At 28.6% G+C, this 24,338-nt stretch overlaps 3 protein-coding genes across 3 annotated transcripts; 2 read left to right on the top strand and 1 right to left on the bottom strand.

Moving 5' to 3' along the window:
• Positions 1 to 5,529: 5,529 nt before the first annotated feature.
• Positions 5,530 to 7,772, top strand: LOC114385041. The gene is made up of 7 exons (XM_028344978.1): positions 5,530 to 5,831; positions 6,118 to 6,189; positions 6,294 to 6,367; positions 6,464 to 6,614; positions 6,999 to 7,085; positions 7,181 to 7,267; positions 7,371 to 7,772. Exons 1-7 carry the CDS (start codon positions 5,721 to 5,723, stop codon positions 7,455 to 7,457), a joined length of 669 nt encoding a protein of 222 aa, XP_028200779.1. The 5' UTR covers positions 5,530 to 5,720; the 3' UTR covers positions 7,458 to 7,772.
• Positions 7,773 to 8,871: 1,099 nt separating this feature from the next.
• Positions 8,872 to 11,468, bottom strand: LOC114385032 (eukaryotic translation initiation factor 5-like). The gene is made up of 2 exons (XM_028344968.1): positions 11,345 to 11,468; positions 8,872 to 10,797 (listed from the first exon to the last, which is right to left on the bottom strand). The coding sequence occupies exon 2, from the start codon at positions 10,451 to 10,453 to the stop codon at positions 9,128 to 9,130; it is 1,326 nt and encodes a 441-aa protein (XP_028200769.1). The 5' UTR covers positions 10,454 to 10,797; positions 11,345 to 11,468; the 3' UTR covers positions 8,872 to 9,127.
• An 11,405-nt stretch (positions 11,469 to 22,873) lies between these two features.
• On the top strand, positions 22,874 to 23,781 carry LOC114370728. The gene is made up of 2 exons (XM_028328124.1): positions 22,874 to 23,229; positions 23,374 to 23,781. The coding sequence occupies exons 1-2, from the start codon at positions 23,115 to 23,117 to the stop codon at positions 23,640 to 23,642; spliced, it is 384 nt and encodes a 127-aa protein (XP_028183925.1). The 5' UTR covers positions 22,874 to 23,114; the 3' UTR covers positions 23,643 to 23,781.
• Positions 23,782 to 24,338: the final 557 nt, after the last annotated feature.

Raw genomic sequence — 24,338 nt, 5'->3', positions numbered from 1 at the left:
TATTGTTGATGATAGTTCTAGGTTTACATGGTTATATTTAATGAAAAATAAGTCTGAGGCTACTCAGTTGATCAAGAATTTCTTTGTTTTTGTTAAAACAATTTTTGACAAGCCTATAAAGCAATTGAGATCTGATAATGCCAAAGAACTAAAACTTGATGACTTTCTAAGTGAACAAGGGACATTGCATCAGTTTAGTTGCCCTTATAGGCCTGAGCAAAATTCAGTGGTGGAAAGAAAGCATCAACATTTGTTGAATGTTGCTAGGTCTCTATTGTTTCAATCAAAGGCTCCAATTCGTTTTTGGGGAGAATGTATAAACACTGCAATTTTTCTAATTAATAGAGTGCCTACTCCTGCTCTTAAAGGTTGTTCACCATATGAGATTCTCTACAAAAAAACAACCACCATATGAACACCATAGAGTTTTTGGTTGCCTATGTTATGTTGTTGTACCATTGCATCAGAGAAATAAATTCTCACTTAGAGCAGTTCCTACTGTCTTTCTAGGATATCCTCTTGGTTGTAAGGGGTATAAACTGTATGATATAGTTAACAGGAAGTTTACTATATCAAGAGATGTTGTTTTTGTTGAACATAAATTTCCCTTCACATCTGCTAGTGAACCAACAACCATTGAGGATCCTTTTGAGCACATTGTCTTGCCCAAACCTATTGAAACACACACAATTGACCTTCAAACAGAGCCTGTATCCACTACAGGCGAACCTCCAATCACTGCAGAAAATGAACCAGTTCCTGCAGATGAACCAAATGAGCCTAGTCAGGAAACTGAACCAGTCACTGTGACACAACCAGATACTGTCCTTAGAAGATCAACTTGTGTATCTAATCCCCCCCTCCTACCTAGATGCTTACATACATCAAACTACCTACCCTATGTTTGACTACATGAGTTTCTCTGCTCTATCCACTCCTTATCAAACGTTCATATGCAATATTGATCAACATTATGAACCAAAATACTATCACCAAGTTGTGAAGTATCCTCAATGGAGGAATGCTATGAATGAGGAAATAAAAGCCTTGGAAGAGAACAAGACTTGGTCCATTGTCACTTTACCTCCAGGCAAGCAAACAATAGGCTGCAGGTGGTTGTATAAGAACAAATCAACTCTGATGGTAGTCTAGACAAGCATAAGGCACGTCTAGTTGCCAAGGGTTACACACAGCAGTTGGGTGTAGACTTTGTTGACACATTTTCACCTGTAGCAAAGTTGACTACAGTCAGGTTATTGCTTGTCATGGCAGCTCAGAAACAGTGGAATCTCACACAACTTGACATCAACAATGCCTTCTTAAATGGAGATTTATTTAAAGAAGTGTACATGGATCTGCCCTTAGGTTATCCTGGAAAGGGGGAGCATCAAGTGTGCAAGTTACACAAGTCCTTGTATGGCTTGAACTAAGTGGTTCCAAAAATTTTCCAATTCCATCATCAAGCTGGGATTCAATCAATCTACTGCAGATAACTCTCTATTTTCTAAAGGGGGCAATGATTCTATGATTCTCCTATTAGTCTATGTGGACGACATCATCATAGCTGGCCCAAACAAACCTCTAATTACAGAGTCATTGTACAGTTGCAAGGTTTGTTCAAACTCAAGGTCCTAGGTGATTTAAAGTATTTTCTTGGTTTGGAAATAGCTAAGTCTGTAAAAGGAATTCACTTGAACCAAAGGAAATACACCCTAGAGTTGTTAGAAGATATTGGTTTCACCAATTGCAAACCTGCAAAAATTCCAATGGATCCTGGTCTTCAATTGGATGGCACTGCAGGTGAAGTTCTTGAAGACCCTACTCAATTCAGAAGACTGTTGGGAAGGTTAATGTATTTGACTATCTCAAGGCCAGATATTATTTTTCCCATAAACAAGCTTAGCCAGTTTATGCAAACTCCAAGGACACCTCACCTTCAAGCTCTTCATCAAGTCCTTTAATACCTCAAAGCAACTCCTGCCCAAGGTTTGTTCTTTTCTGCAAACAGCAATTCCACCGTCACAGCTTATGTAGACTTTGACTGGGGCAATTGCAAGGATACTAGAAGGTCAACAACTGGTTTTTGTATCTACTTGGGCTCATCTCTCATATGTTGGAAGTCAAAAAAGCAACCCACTGTTGGAAGGTCCTCAGCAGAGGCTGAGTATAGAGCTTTAGCTTCTCTTACCAGTGAGTTATTGTGGCTGCGGCAGCTTCTTCGTGTGTTCTAGATTACTCTTGATTCCACAATGATCATGTGTGACAATAAATCAGCTATTGCATTGGCTGAGAATCCAACTTCAAATGATGGGTCTAAGCACAAAGATATTGATTGTCATTTCATAAGACAATATGTGCACTCTGATTTTATCAAGCAGATATACTTACCTACTCATCAACAGCTTGCTGACATCTTCACCAAGGTCTTGCCTCACTGCAAATTCTCTGTTTTTTTGTCCAAGTTAGGCCTTCTAGACATCTATGCACCTAACTTGAGGAGGAGTATTACAACCAACTCTAGTTAGGATTATTACCATAGTTAGCTTAGCTATTAGTCCATTATGATTAGTTGGTTAAGTTAGTCTTTTTTGTTTCTGTTATTGTATATATTGTACATTGTACAATGAGCTAAAGGAATAAGAATTCATTTTTCAATTGCTTTTACCTTTTGTTCTAATAATATTGGTAGAAAGTATATTTTTTTTTTTTAGGTTCAGAATGCTAGCCACGGGCTCTTTTTTGTGATGGTGACTTTGTATGGTCGTGTTGCTGTAAATGTGGTAGATATATATATCAGAATTGATGTAAATGGGATGGTACCCCTTGCACCATACTAGATATCAATATAGTCTTTTTATTTGTTGAAAAAAAAAACAGAAATTAATTAATCTCAAATTTATAGTTTTGATAAATTAAATTCATTTTGTGCCCTAAACCAAAGGGGACTCTAATTAATTTATATATGAGCAAATATCAATTCTGCAATCTGAGTTACTAATAAAATTTAAAAAAATTGCTGCAATCTGGATTTTATGCTAGGGATCCTAGCAGGAGTACATGATCAACCTTGAATGTACTTTGGACAAATTTCAATAGCAATGTCCTTTGATATAATTTTGTTTTTTTTTATTATTTTACTACCTAATAAGTTTGATTCTAAATTCATTCTTAATTAATTCAATCTAATTTAAAGTAGTTTAACTTTACGTGTATATGTATAAAGCGTGAAATACACAATATATCAATAAAATAAAAAATAATTAAAAATATCGAAAAAATATATCACAATATTAAGAATAATGAATCTTGATGGGGACCCTAAAAAATATTGGTACGTAGTCACATTGATCACAAATTCATAATACAATTAAAATTTAGATTTATTATGATTTTTTTTCTCACTTAATTTTTACTGACAAAATTAATTAAGACCCATTTCTATAGTAGGATCCGGTATAATATAAATTTTCTATAGTAGGATCGAGTTTTAATATAAAAGTACCAATATTTTGAAAAGATGACCTAAAATATTCTCTTTTCAATCTGATGAAAAGTTGCCCACTAACTTTTGTCTTGGTCTTGTCTTTGCCTGCATAAGCTCACTTTTTAATTTTATGCTTGAAGTTGAAAAATGCCCCCATCATGTTCCCATTTTAATCGAGGACAATGAATCACATACCTACCAAAGTCTTGTGTTCGACAGTAATTACCCGGAGCAATAATCATTGTTTGAGAATTATCAAATCATAATTAAAGGTGAATATGGACTAAATATTGATTTAGAAGGAAAAAAACTATATAATAATTATCAAATAAAATCATAAAGTGATTTAGAAGAAAAAAACTAAATTTAACATTATAGACAAATTTAAATAAATTCATTTTCATTGCAACTAAATACTGATTTAGAAAACAAAAAGTGAAAATTAAAGTTTCTCTTTAGCGTGTATCTTAAGTCATAATAAATCAAATTAAAAAAAAAAAAAAAAAACATTCATGCATGTTGGTTTAGTGTTTGAACCTGGAATACGTTCGTCTATTAATTTCAGGATTTGAAAAGGTGGCACCCGGCAATTCACTTACTTTTTTAAGAAAAAAGAAAAAAGATAGCAAAACAGCGACTCAGCAAGTTACCTAAAGTATGTGGGGACTGGAGATTCCCTTTATGACGATTGACGAAATCCATTTACCTTTTATGGCAAAGCGAAAGAGTGTGTTAATTAATTATTTATATATTATACAGAATATCAGCTTTAATTTTAAAAAGAAATTTATCACTTTCAAAATCTTTTAATAACTTTATTTAAGTTTGTTTTAAAAAACTCGGAAATAAGTCATTTTCTAATTACTTTGAGGAAATTAACTTGGGTAGTTTTTGAGAAAACAAAATTGAAATTATTAATAACTTTCAAAATACAAAGTGTTTTTTATATTTTAATTAAATGAAAAAAATTTGGTTCACCTTTAAAGAAAAAAAATCTATAAAACAAATTGCTTTTTGTACAATCTTAAATATTTTTTAAAAATTAAACAAACAGATCTAAATGATAGAATATTTATAGAAGTTTAATAGTCATTTATTTGAAATGTGACTCCTAAAATTAAAATTAATTATAAGTGATACGTATAAAATAAGAGAAAAAAGTTATATAATGAGAGTTTAAAAAATTTTATTCAATCATTCACTATATATAATAAGTTTATTAACTTTTAAAATAATTGTTTTAAAGTAATTTAAACAGACAGTATAAAATAATTTTGAGCATTAATGGATAGAAATTAAACTTATAAAATAATAATAAAAAATATATTTTCACATATAAATGTACCTAATAAATAAATAAAATATTTTTAGATAATATACTCATAATTAATTTATTCAAGCACTGATCAGATACGTATTCACGTAATAACTTTTGAGAAATGTTTAGCTATGCAATATTTTTTTTTGTAAATTTTTTATAAAAGAGTGAGATAGGAAGAAATGAGAGAGAAGTATATGATTAAGATAGTGAAGTGATGAGAAAAATAATGAAAAAAAATAATGTTGTAGAAAGTGTTATAAAAAATATTGTGTTTCAGTAAAAAAAAAAAAAACTTGTGTGAATAATATATTATATGAAATTTTTAATTCATAACTTTTCATCTGAACTTCCTAATTATTGATTTTTTTTTCTTAGAAGCGTAAAACATTTAAAATAACAATAACAATAAATATTTTTTCTGACACAAACCTAGAAAGGAGAAAGGCGAAGGAAAGTAGAGAGGAAGGTTTTAAAAATTTTGATATTCCGATGCCAATGGTCATCTTTGGTAGGCTATGTCAAGATTCATATACTTCGTTTGTGATGAATATTTTGTTTGATTAGCATTTAACAGATTGCTAACACCTAACAGTATACCTTCCGTGTCTATGTGGAAGTTCTTTTCTTCTCTTATCTCTTGTGAAACGTACCACCTTAGGCAAACCAAAGAAATAAATAATAATCTACTCATAAGTTATAAAGCAAAAAAAAAACTACACGAAAACATGGATGGAATTGATTTATATTGTGCTTTTAATTTCTAAATATAAATGTCTTAATGCTGAAAGGATTAGAGATCATTTTGTTTTGTTGGTTGATATGCTACATACTTAATCTTCCTTTGAGCCTGTTACTGAGATCTAAAGGAGGTTAAAACAAACAACTCTGTGGTCGAACCATGTTAATATGATTTAGATGGATGAGCAAATTATGTCATCTAATATATTGGTACAGTGTCGAATATGCCACGATGAGGATGAAGAGTCAAACATGGACACACCCTGTTCTTGTTGTGGCACATTGAAGGTAGGATTGCCTTGCTAATTGCTTTTGCAATAATGTTAGTTTGTAAAATTTACTTGCGTAGCTTAACAAAGCTACTTTTTATATTTGCTTACTAAACCATGATATTTGTTTAATCTTTTGATGTATTTGGCAATTTATTGAAGCAGTGGATTAATGTCTGCGGTTATTGGTATTCAGTATCTGCAGGTTAACTTTTACATATGTTAGGATTGTTTTCAATTATCTGCACTATTGGCACTTTTGCTGGCTCGTATTTTGAGCTCATTTTTTCTTTTGATCATTGTAGTATGCACATAAAAAATGTGTTCAAAGATGGTGCAATGAGAAAGGTGATACTATATGTGAAATTTGCCAACAGGTCTGTTTTATGATATTATCTTATTCACAAGTTTGTGTGCTCATTATAATTTATTCAAAATCAATGTGAAAATCTTACCTTTTTCCCCACTTCGGTAACTACAGCAACTTAAGCCCGGCTATACTGCACCGCCATTGCCTCCTCTGTTACATTATGGTGGTTCTCCAATAACTTTTGGGTACGTGTTAATTAGTCATTGAATTCATAGTCTTAATTTATATATATTTCTTTCTTTTTTCTATGATCAAATGATGATACACGATTGTTATCTCAGATGGAACTGGGAGATTTCAAGAAGGGATCTTCATAGCCACCAGTTCATAGCGATGTTTAATGCTAATCGTGAATTCCTAGACCTTGACTTTTCATATTCGTCAGCACCTTCTACAAGAAGCTTGATATTTTGCCGCATTATTGCCATTATTGTAATTTCTTTTCCTCCCTTTACACATGTGTGTTTTGCATGAAGAAAATGAAAAAAAAAAAAGTGGTATGTGAGAAATTATTCTGTGGTGTGGAAAGTCTCAATCAATCTACACGTAGCAATAATCTGAAAAATGTGGTACATATATCACGTGGATATTGGTTGATACATCATGAACCTAGATCATGCAATAATTTTTTGTGGTAAGGAGACATTTGAAATTGATTTATATAAGAATCTTGTGACAAAGACAACTTTCTAGATGTGTGTCCTTTTTTACGCACACCAGAAATGTAAATGAATATGGCACTGGTTGTTCTAATGTTACCCGTTTCCCATGCTATTCTTCTTTGAATATGGTTGTTTCCATTTCTATCTATTGCAGTTTATTGTTCTTCTTCTTTTACGCCATACACTTCCGATCATATTTATACTCAGTGGAGCAAGAGCATATTCATTGGCAGTGTTTATGGTAAGAGAATATTGATATTTATTTATAACAGAAACAATTGACTATTTTGAGAGGATTAGTGTAAAAGAAAATTTATTTTGTTCAATGCATTGCAGCTAGTAGTGTTGAGAATCATTGGAATGATTGTACCAGTGTATATAATGGTTAAAGCTATTATTGCAATGCAACAGTTCCAATATCAGGTTAGCAAACTCATTTTTTGTTCTTGAACATTTGCACGAAGTTAGATGTGAATGTGGCTTCCAAAGTCCATAGTCTTGATCCTTGAATATTTGCTTTTGTTAGACACTCGATAATCAGCATTCCCCTATGCAAGCACACGGGGAAGATGAAATAGGACAATCTCAGTTGCGTGTCATTCATATTCAGTGATTCCATGGTCAACTTCGGATGAAGAAATTGTTATAACTTATAATGTTGAAAAGATAAATCAGAGTGAAGTCGTAATTATTTTTTACGTACAGGAAGGGTGAAAACAGACCGAATTGAAGAGATATAAACAGACCGAATTGAAGAGATATTTGATGTAGTTACTCGTCTGTGAAAGTCCATATTCAATGTAACTCAGGATGTTGTTGTATATACAACATAACCCCTTGTTACCAGAAACAAAAGAACGAGAAAGTATATACATTGTCATCACCAGATAAAAATAAAATGGATCCTTGTCATCTATATTTTAATTTACACTTTCTTTTTACTTATTTTACTCATTCATTTACACTTAGGACCTGTTTGTTACAAATTAAAAAAAAAAACTTGACTATTTTTAGTCCCTCAAATTTGGGATATCTTTTTAATTTTCGGAATTAAAATTTGTATTTTTTTAGTCTTTTAAATTCATTAAATATTTTTTAGTCTCTTCTCACCGATTTTTTGCGGTTTGAATACATCATTTGTGGCTTTTTTTTTTATCACAATTTGGTGTATTTGTTTTGGCCACATCCGTTTAGATTTGCGTAAACTTGAAACAACTCAGACTTTCTTATGCATTCAGGCAAACATATTGGATGCTGATTCAAACATGCACTTCTATAACAGTTACAAATTAACTTACCACGTCAGTGTGATCACAAAACTTGATGATAGTGACATCAAAAGTGCCTACAGCTAATGTCTTTTGTCTTGTTCTTAAAACCACTACAAGAACTGAAGAACCAGATCATTCTCTTCTGTAGGAAATACTGCCAACAAGAAAAAAAAAATCCATAACCAGCATAGCATAGACAAGAGTGTCTTTACTTACCCCCGTTATTATCCCCCTTGGAAAACTGACTCTCTCATTCATTCATTGTCATTTGAGACATACCTAAATGGCTAAATTGATGAGAAATTAGATGATTAGATCTAAAGCCTATTTGCCTAAAATAAAGCACCCACTTCCAAGTTAGCGAAAATTGAGAAGGAGGAACCATCATACTAGCATATGTGAATCAAAATCACACCCAATTGGCCTAAAATATGCCTTACCCAATTCATAATCATAACCACAGAAGCTATTGTCAGAAGCATCCTCTATCAAAACCTCCCCCAACAAAACTAAAAGGAGTAAAGAAAAACAGATTATAAAAATTACATGCAATTTGCCTAAAATATGCTAAACCCAATTGATAATTGATAATCATAATAGAAGTTATTGTCGGAAGCCTCCCCAATCAAAACCTTCCCAAACAATCCAGCAAAACTAATTAGGGTATAAGAAAAAAGACATTGTAATCTGTCTTATAGTAATTCCCTACGCAGCTAGAGGATGTTCGTATCAACCACATGTTTGAAAAATCATGAATAGAAAACAGAATAATATTATCAAGACACGTTTTATTAAAATATAAAACATAATCATAAACAACCAATAACCAAAATAAATTAGAACCACACATCACAAAACTCACTGACGCATACATGCTATACTAGTCCAGCAAGCATGCACCCTTCAGACAAGTATAGTAGTTCCACAACGCTGGGGCCAACAAGACCCTTTTATTGGAAATAAAGGACATGACAAAAGCAAGCAAACATAAGAAACGGAGAATATGGGAAAATTATTCTTCCTCGGTTTCTGATTCTGCACTCTGAAGCCAATCAATGAAAGGTTGAGCATTCTTCCAAATCTTAGAGTTCTTGTTATCGCCCTTCAGTCCCTTTTGATACCACTGCACTATGTGCTCTTCCTCCAACACATCAGCATCGTAGAATGCCTTTAGAACCAGGGCAACCTCCTTTAAAGCATTGGAAGTAGACTTGCAAGAAAATTCTTCAATAGCATGAAGCAATAACAGCTGGGATCCCTCCTCGGCAACAGCAGCAGCAAAGTAGTTCTTCTTCTTATCAGCTTCTTTAGCAAAACCTTTATCAATTCCATCAAATAGAGCTTCAACCAGTGCACTCATCTTTTCTTGAGCAGGTGCAGGAAGTGCTGCAAGATGGGACAGCAATTCATTTGCCCCAACACCTTTCTTCAAATTTGCTTTCACTTCACCAACCAGGGTCCCGTAGTGCATTGAGTTACCATTGTGAGAACCACCATTTCCGTTACTTACTGTTTTTTTCTTCTTCTCTGGTTCATCTGTAGAAAGCATAACCATATCAGCTGTCACAGCACTTAACTGTTCTTGGATACGTTGACGAGCAGCATCAAGTGATGTATCTGTCAGCCATTGCACGTCGTCGTCATCATCTTCATCTGGAGCCTCCTCTTTCTCGTCAATTTGACTGTGAGTAGGTGAAGTGCGGTCTTCATCAGAGCCACTTGCTTTTTTCTTAGAAGAGGTTGATTTAGCAGTGCCATCCTTAGAAGATGAAGAGCCTTTCTTCTTAACCTCTTTCTTCACTTTCTTCTGTTCCTCATCAGCTAATTCACCTTCCTTCTGTCTCTCCTTCTCAGCTCTCCTCATGGCCTTCTTGTCTTTGGATCCTTTCTTAACTTCTGGAGGGTTCTTAATGATGAAGGTAGTCAGCTTGTCTCTCATATCAACATCAGACATAAAACCACAAGCAGCGCATTTCAGCTGGATCATTTGGTTCTTAGTGATTATGATCTCAGTTTCAGGATTTCCACAACCATAACACTGGACATATTTCTTAATGAAGTTCTCAAGAAGGCCAGCAAGCTTAGTAGTATCATGTGCTCCATTGACGTGAGAAGTTCCAGTCTTCTCATCAAATTTCGACTGGGCCCCAAGTTCACAACCAAAATACTTGGTCGTGTAAGATGCAGGCCTTGCCAATGCCTTTGCAATATCAACCATATTGACAACATTAGTTTTGATGCCATTACCTCTGCCCTCAATTTTGGTAATCATCTTAGGCATCTTATACCTGTAGAAGGCATCATCACTGTTTGCAGCACCAATGTTCTGTAATGCCATGCTTGTTGACTTACAAAGTTCCAGAGATATTCAGAGGCAGAAAACGCTGGAATTCAAATTATATGCAGCCGCAATTTCAGCCTCGAAGGTAGCCTGTATCCTTGAACAATCTCCTTCAAGGATAATGGAAGGTGGCCAACCGTTCATACAACTAAGTCTCTGTGGTGAGGGTCTGTAATTTTTTCTAGAGGAAGAAAAATACTCTCCAAGCAGCTCAGTTGCTCCCAAATGGATAGTAGCCTGTTCAAACATGAAAGAAACTTTAACGTGACACCTTCACCTTGGAATCTGCTACAGCAGAACTTGCAGGGATACCAAGCCAACACAGGAAGCTTCAACAACACCTACAATTCCAAATCCAGAAAAAATTAAAATTACAACATTGAAACTCAAGGTAAGTCCTAAACACAAATATTATAATGAAATCAATAAAAAAAAAAAAAAGACCAAGTCATACACCAGGTGCAATGGAAAATCAAGCACATAAATTATTATTCCCAAAGTTTTCATATATCTTATGCCAAGCCGGGACACAAGCCATAACGCATAAAAAATAATTGCACAAAAAACATAACAGAATAGTAATTGAAAACCTAGAAAACATATATGAAACAGCGTTAACAATAACATCTGACAAGGAATAGCCATCACATGTATGGTGCTTCGCATTCAACCCACCCCCCCCCCCCCCCAAACCGAAGCATTAAACGAAGATCAATACGCGTGACGATGAGGGTCGTTAGAAAAGCATAAAACAAAAAGTGCACAACAATGTGAATTACTAACAATATTATTACGATGATGAAAGAAAAACAACATGTGCAGATGCAAACAGATCGTGACGAATAATAATAACGTGAAAAGAGATCAAGAAAAAATGTGAAGTTGTACCTGAGAATGAGATCGAAGGGAAAGTTGAGATGTTGAGGCGGCGCTGCGCTGTGTTGTGCCTTGTGTTCTGTCGAATAATATTGTTGCGCTATGGTTCGGTTTTTATTTATTTTGTGGTACTAAAAATACCACATCAATCTTTACTAGGGTTCAATCTTAACCCTTCATCATGTTGACTCGATCAACATTTTTCGCACGCCTCCTCTTCTAACCGCCACGTATCTCTTTGTTACGTCGGCTAAAAGAAAAGGATATTTTTTAAGTTTGAAAAATACACAGCAAATATGTGTAGCTAATTTAAACTAATAGGCGTATGTTTATCTCTTTTGTACTATTTTTTAATATAAAAAAAACTTTAAATATAATATGTAATAATTTGGTAAAGGAAAACGTGGGGCATGATGATGACTTTTAAATTAATAAATATAAGTAAATAATACTGCAATTTCATTAATATATGCTAACATAAGTATAAATAATATAATACTATTGTAAGGGATCTAAAAAATATTTAAAGAAAACATCAAAAGTAAGTAAATTTTAACGCACGTAAATAAGATAAGATAAGATTCTGAAAATAATAATTGGGCTTTATTTTTTTATATGTGATAATTGGGCTTTATGTGAACTAGTGAATCTTCAATAAAAAAACAAAACAAAACCTGATTTATGTTTGAGTAATTTGAATATGATCTTAAATTTAATTTTAATTTTTTATTGCACGATTGTCTATAAAAAAAAGTAAAGAAAGGGCGTGAATTAGCCCTTAACCAAAATATGTTCAGTATATTGAAATTTGAAAACCTGAAAGTCCTAAACCAAATTGTCAACTATGAAGCAAGATAAAAGGGACATGCTAGGTGCATCTAGTAACATTGTTGATGCACCCAGCACTTAGGTGAAAGGGCAAAATTGTCCTTACATTAAAAAAAATAATTTCTTCTTCTAGAAGAAGGTTTTTCTAAAAAGTTTATGAAAGAACCTTCTTCTAGAAGAACAATTTGTGTTCTACCGGAAGAACCTTCTTCCGAAGAAGCTACCGGAAGAACCTTCTTTCGGAAGAACAATTTGTATTGTCGGTGGAAGAAGGTTCTTCCGGTAGAACAATTTGTTCATCCAGAAAAATCTTCTTTCGGTAGCTTCTCTAGAAGAAGATTCTTCCGGTAGAACAAATTCTTCCAGTAGAATAAATTGTTCTACCGGAAGAACCTTCTTCCGAAAAAAGGAATTATTTTTTTAACACAAGGGCAATTTTATCCATTCACCTAAAGATAAAACTGACTTTGGTGGGGTTGGGTTGACCCAACAGATGTTCTCGAACCACAAAATTAGACTTGTGCTATATCCACTCCCCACTTTTACTATTACACTACCCTTTCTAATTTTTTCCCCAAAATATCCTGCATTCCAGAAACTAATACACTCCCCTTATGGTTCCTCCCTCTGCCAAATCAACATGGCAACATATTGAATGCAGAGCAATCATGTTTTCTCACTCTACTGATTAGAATAAATCCTTATTAGTTTTTCAACTAATTCCCAAATATGAAATATATGTCCCAATTTGAAACCTGCCTATAACATTACCACTGGACAATGAAACTAGATCAGGGAAATATAAAATGTTAATTTATTAAAGCAATACAAAAAAAAAAAAGAACATATTTTGGCTTCTTCCCCTTTTCCTCGTTTTACTTTATAATTATTATTTTAAATGAAACAAATTAATTAGGCAATTGGTGGTGGTATGACTGTGTTAAAAGGCGTGGAGAAGTTTCAAGGCTATATTGGAGGTGATGTGTCAATGGTGGAAAATAAGTTCTGTTAGCTATATTTGATTTTTATTTTGAAGTGATATCATGATTCATGCATTGCATCAAATATGATGGTTTGGGGGAGGCATGTGTACTGTGGTGTATTTATGGTTTCTGTTAGTGGATTGTAGAGAAAATAGTTGCTAGAATTGTGTTGGATTGTGCATGATACTCATTGAGGGAGTGGCAATTTGAAAATTGCATGTTGCTCTTTTTTTGTAACGTTATGGCCTGGGCACTACTAGTGCTCATGCTATCTCAATAATAAAATATTCACTTTTCTTATAAAAAAAATGATCAATACATGTTTTCATGTTCCCATGCTTCGTCTATAAAGGTTTGAAGGCATGACAGTTTCCAGCAGTTCTCTGACCCAAGTCAACCCCTGTTTACAAACTCATAATCTGATAAAAAGAAACTGTATTAGTTTTTAGAACACAGGATATTTTGGTAAAAACAAATTACAAATGGGAAGAATGGGCAGTGGAAACAAAAACTACCCAAAATTAACATGGATTGGAGGTGTAATATCTCGAAAATATCAAATAATTATTTAGATAAAAATTATATAAATATATTTTTTAGTAAATGAAAAGATATATTAAATTATTTTAATATATTAGATTGTTATTTTTTTTAAAAGATGTTAGTATAATAATATATTATATTTCTTAAATATAATAATAAGTAAAGATAATAAACATAAGAGATAAAGAAATGTTGATTAAATAAATCTCAAAAAATATCATTTCAAATTCCATATAATGCTTATATAATAATATATTGTTCATTTTTTTAGAATCACACAAATAAATAATTTTTTTTTGGCATTAATGGGTTGCTTAAGAATTGAGAAAAAAGAAAAAAAAATAGAGAAATTCTATTGAGGTGAAGATAAAAAAAACCCTAATTACTTGTTTTTAAGAGATAAGTAAAATAATGTTTTTCTTAACGTTCATGATATAATTCTTTATGAACGATTTCTTCTACGGTGTTCTTGATATAAAGAATTTAGGAATTAATGGTGTTTACGTTCAAATGATATCAAATATATTTTAGAACTAATATAATTTCTTTAACTAATTGATTTGTATTAGTATGTTGTGCTAATATTTCCTTTCAAGACAACAAATTTCTTTAACTAATTTCTTTAGGAACTAATGGAGTTTTTTTTCCATTCAAATATTTGTGCCACTAAATATAAATATAAGTCTAACTACTTTTGATTTATGTTGAATTATATTATATTTAATTTTTGAATAACAATGGTAAAAGAAAATTTGGGGTCCCAATTATACACATATATAAATGTTGATGTCACTTTGTGGTATTTTCTGGCAAGTATATTTGTGGCATGTGTGAATAACAATATTGATATTTATATATTTTATGTTTATTTAATTATAATTGTGAATGACATATTATTCATATCATAAAATGGTAATTTTGAATTATATAATAGATATCTCTATTTAGGATGAGAATGAAATTATCATAGATATATCTATTTAGGATGAGAAAGAGATCCTAGATACCTCAAAGGGAAAAGTTATTACATAAAGAATTGAGTCTTATGATTATGAGAATCACTGAGTCGTATGTTGTTATATTTATTTAAATGCGTCAAGATGTTGTTTTTTATGTAAGCATTTTATTTATTTAGAATTTCATTAATTATTAATTTTTTAATATGATTTTTATCGGAGCACACACACATACATACATAATCTTATTTTAAATTTATTGTGAATATTATGACATTTGAAATATTACGCCCATTGAGAACAATATATACTATTTACAAACAAAGAGGAAACAAATTTTCTACAACCTTGAATGTTCTTTACTGATTTTTGTATGTCTAATTGTTTTTACAATTACTGCAGGGCGATTGTAATTAGGTGGACCACTCTAGTGTGGTAGCATAGTTTTGGGCCTCCATTTTAGAAAAAAAAAATTAACTGTTAGAAACAGAAGCAATATATATATATATATATGAAAAGAAAACTAATATAACTTTTTTGCAATGAGGGTTAGAAAGTTAAAACTTTAAGATTTTATTTACAGATTATCTAAACCTTTCACCATTATACCAACTGGAGTGAGTATAAATAAATATAACGTGAATAAATAGTATTGAGAGTTTAAAGATTTCTTATGATTTAATCATATTAAATTTATTGGTTAAAAATTATATTAAAAATGATTTTAGATAGATTGATAGTGTTAAAGTTTTTACACTAACAATATATGCTTATTAAACTCATAATTTATAGAGTTTAATAAAACCATTTCTTATTACAATCATAGGAGAGCTTATATTATAAATTTAGGTATAAAAGTAATTGAAGTACTTAATATTGTGATGAAACAAAAAGGAAGAGATAAAAATAATAATAATAATAATAGTAATATTAATAAGTGTTAACCAAATATTTTTATTTAATAGGTATTCAAAAATCATAGTTCATATTACAACTTACGTGTCATGGCTAATGATACAAGAGTACCATACAATAGCTAAATTGAATAGAGATTATATTTATTAATATCTATTTATCAACTTGTAATATAAAAAAGTTAAGCTTTTCAATATCATCAACAAAATTAGTAATTTGGAGGAACAAGATCATTTTATGTTACGTTTTGTATCATTATATTAATTCAAAATAATACTAATCAATAGTCGTTGATATATTTTAATAAAATCAATAACTTCTCACATTAATAATAATTAAATCATTTGTAATATTTAATTTTATATATTGATTTAATATGAAGAAAAAATTATTAAATAAAATAAATATAAAAGTTTACACTAATTTAATATTATTATCTATGCACAAATTATATATTTTATAATTAATTACCTTAAAAAATATTTTTTGGAAAAATAATAAATTAAATTCATGACTTTAAAGTTATAATATAATATAATATGAAAATAAGAAATATAAAAATTAGATATATATATATATATATATATATATATATATATGTATAATTATTAATAGTTATATTCAATGTTAATTATTTAAATTACAACTAATTAGATAAATGTAAATCAATGATAGAAGACTAATAGTTAATATAAATATAGAAAAGTTAACGATATTTTTCAATTTTAAATTATTTTTTCTAAAATAACTTTTTGTTCATTGATAAAAGAAATTAATTCTATTTTAGATTACGTTAATAACACATTGAAGTTACATAATGAATACCAATAAGATTTAGCCGTTATATGTATTAAAATATTATTAAATCATATTAAACAAAATTAACAATGCATGAATGAGTTTTAAGATTGAATTTTATTTATAAATAAATCTGAACTCTAAGTTAACTTATTTGTAAAATATAATTTTTACTTCATCCATATTCATTTAAATGTATTAAGCCTATTTCTATAATTTTGATGCTATTTTAAATAAGAATTTTCACATTAACAGTAAATTAAATAATATTTGATTATGCTTAATTTTTTTTAAATAAGGTACATTGAAGTATATATTTCACAAAATAACTAAAAATATTTATAATATTTTATACTGTAAAATAATATATATTAAAATTGTCTAAGACATTATTATTATTATTACTATATATAATAAAATAGTAGACATTATTATTATTATATATTTAAATAGTATAATATATTATATGTTTCTTGTTTTTTTTCACTTGGTTCATTATAAAAATTTATTATTATTTAAAGCTTTTAATAATGAAATTATTTTTTAAATTAATAATATTCATAGTCATTGATTATAATTAAAATTATATTACCATTTTCCCCGTTGATTATCAAATTGATGATTTCATTTTTTATATAAACTCTACTTCAAATGGTGGTAAATATCCACCAAATTTCTTTTCGGTGTGCTTACTATCTTCTTCTTCCTTTTATTATTATAATATTATTTCTTTCATTCTTTATTTTATTTTTATGTATGAAAAATGATACTTGAATGTGTTATTGATCATCGTCAAAATTAAGAATTTAATTCTTTTAGATTGACAATGTATAAGTTGGATTTATATTCATAATTGATAAAAAAATTTATTTGTTTAAATTTTTATTTTCAGTGTTATTCATATTTATATTTTGAGGTCTAACTCTTCTTTTGAATAATTTTTGTGAGATTGAATAAATATTTGAATCAATATCATGTTTTTATTAAAAAGTTCTTATATGAATCATTTATCCAATACATTTTTTGAGGATTGAAAAATGGAAATTAGAGACCATATTTGATCAGATATATCATTTTCCTCTTTGTTTTGTATCATTATTTTTTTCTTTGCAAGTATCACTCTCATTATTTTTTCTTTTCGTAATTTTATTGTTATGTTATTATATGTTTTTATATAATATTATTTATTTTATTCTTCATTTTTATGTATGAAATGATACTTTGAGCATTCTATTGATCATCATCAACAATCAAAATTTAACTCTTTTATATTAGTAAGGTATAATGTGGATCTATATTTATCATTCGGAAAAATAAATTTGTTTAAAATTTTATTTTTAGTGTTTTTTATATTTATATTTGGATTTTAGGTCTAATTTTTTATTTAAATAATTTTTGTGAAATTAAATAAATATTTGAATCAATATCATTCTTTTATTTTAAAGTTCTTACATAAATCATCTTTCTGGTTGTCTTTCATTATTTTTTTTTTCTTTTTTTATTTGCAAGAATCGCTTCTTTTTTTTTCCTTCTTCTGCATTTTAGTGTTATATTATTGTAAGTTTTAATTATTATTATTATTGTTAAGGTTTTTTATATATGTTTCATGTTTTTTCTTCTATAACTATTGTATTAGAAATCTTACTTTTATATTATATTTGTTCGATAACACATGAATAGATTCTATTATTGTGACAATTATTATTTTTTTTATCAATCATATTTTGAATAATTCCATTACAACAATAACATTAATAAACATCAATCATAAGAAGCTATAACTTAATATTTTTATTCATTTAGCCCATAAAGAATAATAAACATCAATTAAATATCATTAATTTGAAATAGCTAACATATGTAACACTATAATTATTATTAAAAAACAATAAAATGTAATAATTGATAACATATTAAAGATTAATAATAAACACAAATAATTGGAAATATCTTCAATAAGTTAATAAATATATAAATAATAATATTTAAAGTTTAAAACATATAATTATTTTTATAAATAAATTTTGAAAATTAATAAGCAATGAAAATAAAATTAAAACAAAGGAAAAATAAATAATAGTAATAATAATTAAATCGAGATTATTCGATTTATATTACGTCATATTGAGGTTAATTAATTCACACTTAAAAATTTAAAAATATTATACAAAATTAATATATTCAAAATAAGTAAAATTATACTTTTAAAAATGATTAATATGACCATATTTATTTAATATATATATATATATATATATATATATATATATATATATATATATATTATTTTTTAACTTTTATGTTTCATAGAAAAAAAAATTATAGTAAAATTTAACAGACTTAATGACTTAATAAGTTTACAGAAAACAAGTGTTCATCAAAAATATAATATTTAATATTATTTTTTAATTTTAATATTTATATATTTATTTCACTACTATAATCTTTAAAATGAATAATTTTATTTATGTATATTTATTTTTCAAAGGATATTATATTATTATTACTTGAATGAACGAAATTTTTTAATATATTTAACTTTTAAGATAAAATTAACTCAAATAAAAATATAATTAATTAATTTTTTCATTAATAATATAATTATAATATAATTATGCTTAACATAATTCTAAATATTTAAAAATTATTGTTTTTATTTATATAAATAAATAAATATAAAATGATATATATATATATATATATATATATATATATATATATATATATATATATATATATATATATATATAAAATTTTAAAAAAGCTCATTCGTTCACGGTTCAAAGTTTAATTTTATTAAATGCAATACCATAAAATTTATAACACTCATATATCCTATTTAACTAAAGGCCCGTCGGTGATTAATATGAAGAGAAGTATGTAATTATTTCATTGAATAATTCTTCGTTCCGATTATAAAAGGATTGTTGTACCGGAGCATGAACACGGGTAAAATGGCCTGGACTCAATCCTCACCTATTCCACATCCCTCCTCCCCATGCCAAAGAAAAAAATATCTTTTATAACTATGAGGAGATAACACAATAATAAAAAGAGGTTTTTTTTTTTTTGGAGAATAAAAAGAGTGGGAGGCATGTATATTGTGAGATTAGAATGCCATGATTTTTTTGTTAAAGAAAATAATGACACCCGCTGACTTTTTTTTTAATTCTACTTCTTTCTTTAGAGGAAAAAATGTTCAAAATACGTTGGATGAAGTGTTAACTTATTACCAATGGGATACATTTTGTATGGATATCATGTGGAACGAATTGGACTTTAATTAACACAATTATAAGGTTGGTTTGATAGTAAAAGAAGAGAAAAAGAAAAAAGCCTTTTTAATTTGATTTTTATGAAAAAATTAACAATTAATAATTAATATTTGTCAAAAGAAAAAAGAATTGGACTTGGTAAAAGTAAAAATTAGGCCTAACACAGAAAATTTTATTTTAAATATTGTTTGCAAAAAATACAGCTTGCAAATATGTATTATAAAATCATGAGCTTTCTCAAACTATTGTCATTAGTAAAGTTGAATTTGTCAAAAGCTGTCTTCATTTGTTACTTAACTGAAATTAAATGTTGATCGTAGGACTAAGTCAATGGTCAACTAAAAAAGAGTAAACAGAAATTTGTAAAAAATATTAGTAGTCTTACTTTGCACAGTTTTCCAATTAAACATTCTCAACATTATCTTTCATCTCTAGTTCAAAATTACATTTCACATACTATTAATCATGCAATTAGTAAAAATGCCCATGTTAATGGTTTCGAACTATATATATATATATATATATTATCTTTATTAGTATATTTTACCATGACTATTTCTCCCTTCAATATTTAATGTGAATAGGATCACTTAACCATGGCTCAATTGGAAAAACGAGCACCATTAAAATACATGCCATTTAGTCAAAGAAAGTTGATAGAGAGTTGCCCAATTTGAATACTAAAAACTTTTTTTTGGAAAATCTTCACTAAATCATTAGTATGGCTAATCAAAATTATGAGTCAACATGTAGGTTTCAGATCCAAGTAGTTTCATATCCCTTAGTTATTGTTCTTGAGAAATGATTTGGTTTTGTCCATTCCTTGAAAGAAGTTTTTATGGGATATCTATCTACCCAATTTTTCAATTCTAATTATGGTAAACGAATAATCATTGAATCTTCCACTTTCCAAACAATATGTACAAAGATACCTGTCAACATAAAACAAAATTTGTGAATTTATTAGAGATGTTTCTATTGAGTTTTATTCTCTTTTATCTCACAACTATCTATTTTATATTTTCTTTAATTTAATCTATTTTTTTTAGTTATTCATTAAAATAATTATGATCTTAAAGTTGATTCGAAACAAGTGTTCAAGTGAGGTGCTCAGCAGACCTTTCTAGTCTTCTAAGACCTTTTTTGTGAACTTTAAATGAAAATTAAATAATTTTTTATGCAGCCTAATATGATGTATTCATATTTTATTCAGAAGTTTCTAGATAAAATTAATTTTACTTTTTATAATAAAAAAGTAGTATTATGAACTTACTTTATTTCAAATCCCGTGAGTAGTTATTAACCTTCATTATTAGGCAATCTCGCAGACAATATAATATACTAATATTTTATTAATTTATTTATTATTTTTTCAAAAGGTCTATTTTCTTTTATTAATTCATTTTTAATGAAAATATGTTATCTTAATATTTAAATTATATTTAAATATTTTGTTAAACAAATTGTTAATAATTAAGAATAATTTTATATCAAAACATAAATTGTCCATCTTAAATCTAAAATATAATTTGTATATTCAAATACATTATTTAGTATGAACTTATGTTATAATATCATTGATGAATTAAAAAAATAATTTTTATCATAAATTTTAGTAAGTTACACTCAATTTAAATGAGTTGGAATCTAACTGTCAATATAGAGTTTTAATAATAGTTATAATATCAACAAATCATTTATTCGAGTTAAATTAAGTTCAATCTTTTTAAGTAAAGTTTTAGTTTGAGTAAAATCTGATTGCAAGAAAAGTTCTTCGGTGGTCAAAAAAGTTTTTTCTGTAGATATCACACTACAAAAATCAATTTAGAATCAAAATTTTTGTGACTGAAACTTCAGGTCGCAAATGGAGACTAATTCAGCGACCGCCACAGACTTAGTTTTGAATGAAGAGATTCAGCGACGGACTTAGAGACTGCTGTATAAGTTGCAAATTTATCAAAGTAGCATCGGTTGCTATTTCGGTTGCGACTACAATATTATGCTGCAGACCTTATCAGTCGCTAATGTTATTAAATACTATGGAGACTGAAAGTTTCGGTCTCTAACATTGCAAAATTCGACATTTGTACTATTTGAGACCGACTACATTGGTCTATAAAAACTAAAATTGAGACCGACTGAAATCATAAAATTATATTATGCTACCTTTAGTCTTTTTTTTATATAAGAAACAAGTTTTAATATAAAATACACTAAAACTTATTTTATTTCTTATAAAAAGGATTAAAGGGAGTAACTACAAACATAATATCAGTAAAAAAATAAAACTACCAACATAATATCAGTAAAAAAATAAAACTACCAACATAATATGGTATTTAGATAACTAATTATGTTTTTGAAATATACATGTGATTAGGAGTTCAACCTTCCATGCTGTATGTATAAAATATATCTTTGGAAGAGATGAATTCTTTAAATAAATCTTCTTATCTTAAAAATTAGTTTATAACTCTCGTTAAGGAGTTCTTTGGACAAAAAAAAAATATAAAAACTGATAATAAAGTTAAGTCAACTCCAATTATTCGTTCAATAACATAAAGTATCAAGAATTAATTAATTATATTTTAGTTTTGCTTCTGCATGTATAATGTACATTTATTTTATATAATTAAAATATATAATATTATATATATAAATTTATAATTAAAAATAATTTTAAAATATAAATTGTAATTTAAATTTGTAAAGATAAAAATTAATAAATTGAAATAGATAAACAGTTAGAAAGATCAAGTATACAGATTAATATAAAATGAGAGAATTTTTTTTTTATTGGTTTTTGCGGGAGACGCGTATAAATGAAATGTATCTTTGAAAGAAAGAAGAAAGAGAATATTAAAAATGTTAAATTAAAAGTGAAAAAAGAATCTGTCATTCTGAAAACTATATATATTTTAATTTTTATGATATAGGAATTGATGAGTAATATCTAATTTAAAGAAGAAAACAAATTAGTATTAATTAATAAACTAAAAATGCCGGTCACTTGGGACAAATCGATCCATGAATAGATAACACCAAAGTCAGGGTAAAATCATTTATTAATTGCAACCACGACTTTTTCTACATCCTTTCCTCCACTACTAGTGTAGTAGCTAGACTTCTTAGAATATACATCAACTACCAACTATTTCTTATAAATCAAATTCTTTCCCGGTCCTCAAAGCACGTACGGGATTGTATCTTGATTCTTGACCCCTAAAACACCCTTTCTCATGTCGTATAAGAGAATTCAAGGTCAAGGGAACCTATAATATAAGGCTAACGAATTCATATAAATATTCCAAAATTTAAGGTACTCCTCCAATACTTTATATATAGTGGCATCATCACCACCACCCTAGCTAGCTAGCTAGCTATCTCACCATTTTTTTTTGTTTCAGAAGTGAGTGATATTCATTAGCTAGTCAGTGATCATATTGTAATTAACAAGAACTAATTAATTAGGGTGCAAAGTGACATGGCTGCATCTCTCCCTTCTTTCTTCTCTGTACAAGCAAGAGGAGCATGTCTCAAAAGAAGCAATATACGTCGAGGGCCACAAATAATAAAAGTTCAAAACTATCAAGATGAAGGTGATCATCAATTTCATATATAGTCTATGATTCTCTTTCAAGTGTTATACAATTACGATTTTTCTTTTCTTCTTTTTTAATATTGATTTTCTTTTGGGTTATTCGATCATCTCATTATTTGTAATAATCATGACCAATCAACAGGGACATCCACCAACATAGATGCGAATTTAAATGTTCTAAAGAAGAGGATAGAGATGTTAAGGGTGAAGGAGAGATTGGAAAGGTGTTGCAAATCTCAACATGGTTGGAATTATGTGCCAGTTTCTGACCACAGAATAATCAAAGGAAACAAAGAGGAGTTCAGCTTAATTGAGTTCACAGGTCTAGTTTGTGGGACTCTTGGTCTTACTTGTTTTGGTGGATCACTCTTCATTTGCCTTGTTTCCTTGATTGTTCATCTGCATTTATGATTTAAAGGGTATATGATGTTCATTTTTTATTTATTTACCATCATAATGTATAGAGCTCATAGAATTAACATTTATTTTTTCATTTCTCCATCAATTAATTGTATTATTGTATGATGAAGATTATGAGGGGATTTACTATTATTTTATTTATTGCTGCGGCCCTATTTAATGAATCTGCAAACTTGTTAAAATATGTATAGTCTTGGTACAAATAACCAAATTATATACATAATCCACGCGAAGCATGCGGATTTTTATTGAGTGGTGGTAGGCAAGCATGCAGTGAAACAAAGCCTGACGCTAGCTCTTCGTAACTCAATTCTTACTTTCACTGTTATTCTTAAAAGAAAGACAAAGAAAAAAACAGAAATAGAAAAAGACAACTGATCGAGAAGGGTAATTATTAGATGGAGTATTATATTTGTTATTTCAGTATTATATGCAAAATTATTTTACCTTTGGCAAAAGATAAGAAAAAATAACCGTTTTAAGTTCCTCAGGACAGACAGTTAACACTGTTTCTTATGTAATGTTTGTCCTAAGTAACTAAAAATACTGATTTTTAAAAATTCAGGAAATAAAATGTTCAAATAATCAAATATAGAGATTAAAACTAAAAATACTACAAAGTACATAACTAAAACCATATTTTTCCTTAAAATCTATCAATGGTACAAAAAATAATACAAACTTAGA

The sequence above is a fragment of the Glycine soja genome, chromosome 2 (assembly GCF_004193775.1).
Source record: "Glycine soja cultivar W05 chromosome 2, ASM419377v2, whole genome shotgun sequence".
NCBI classification, from domain to species: Eukaryota; Viridiplantae; Streptophyta; class Magnoliopsida; order Fabales; family Fabaceae; genus Glycine; species Glycine soja.
The sequence above is the reverse complement of the archived record's forward strand: the minus strand, read 5'-3'. Positions and strand labels throughout refer to the sequence as shown.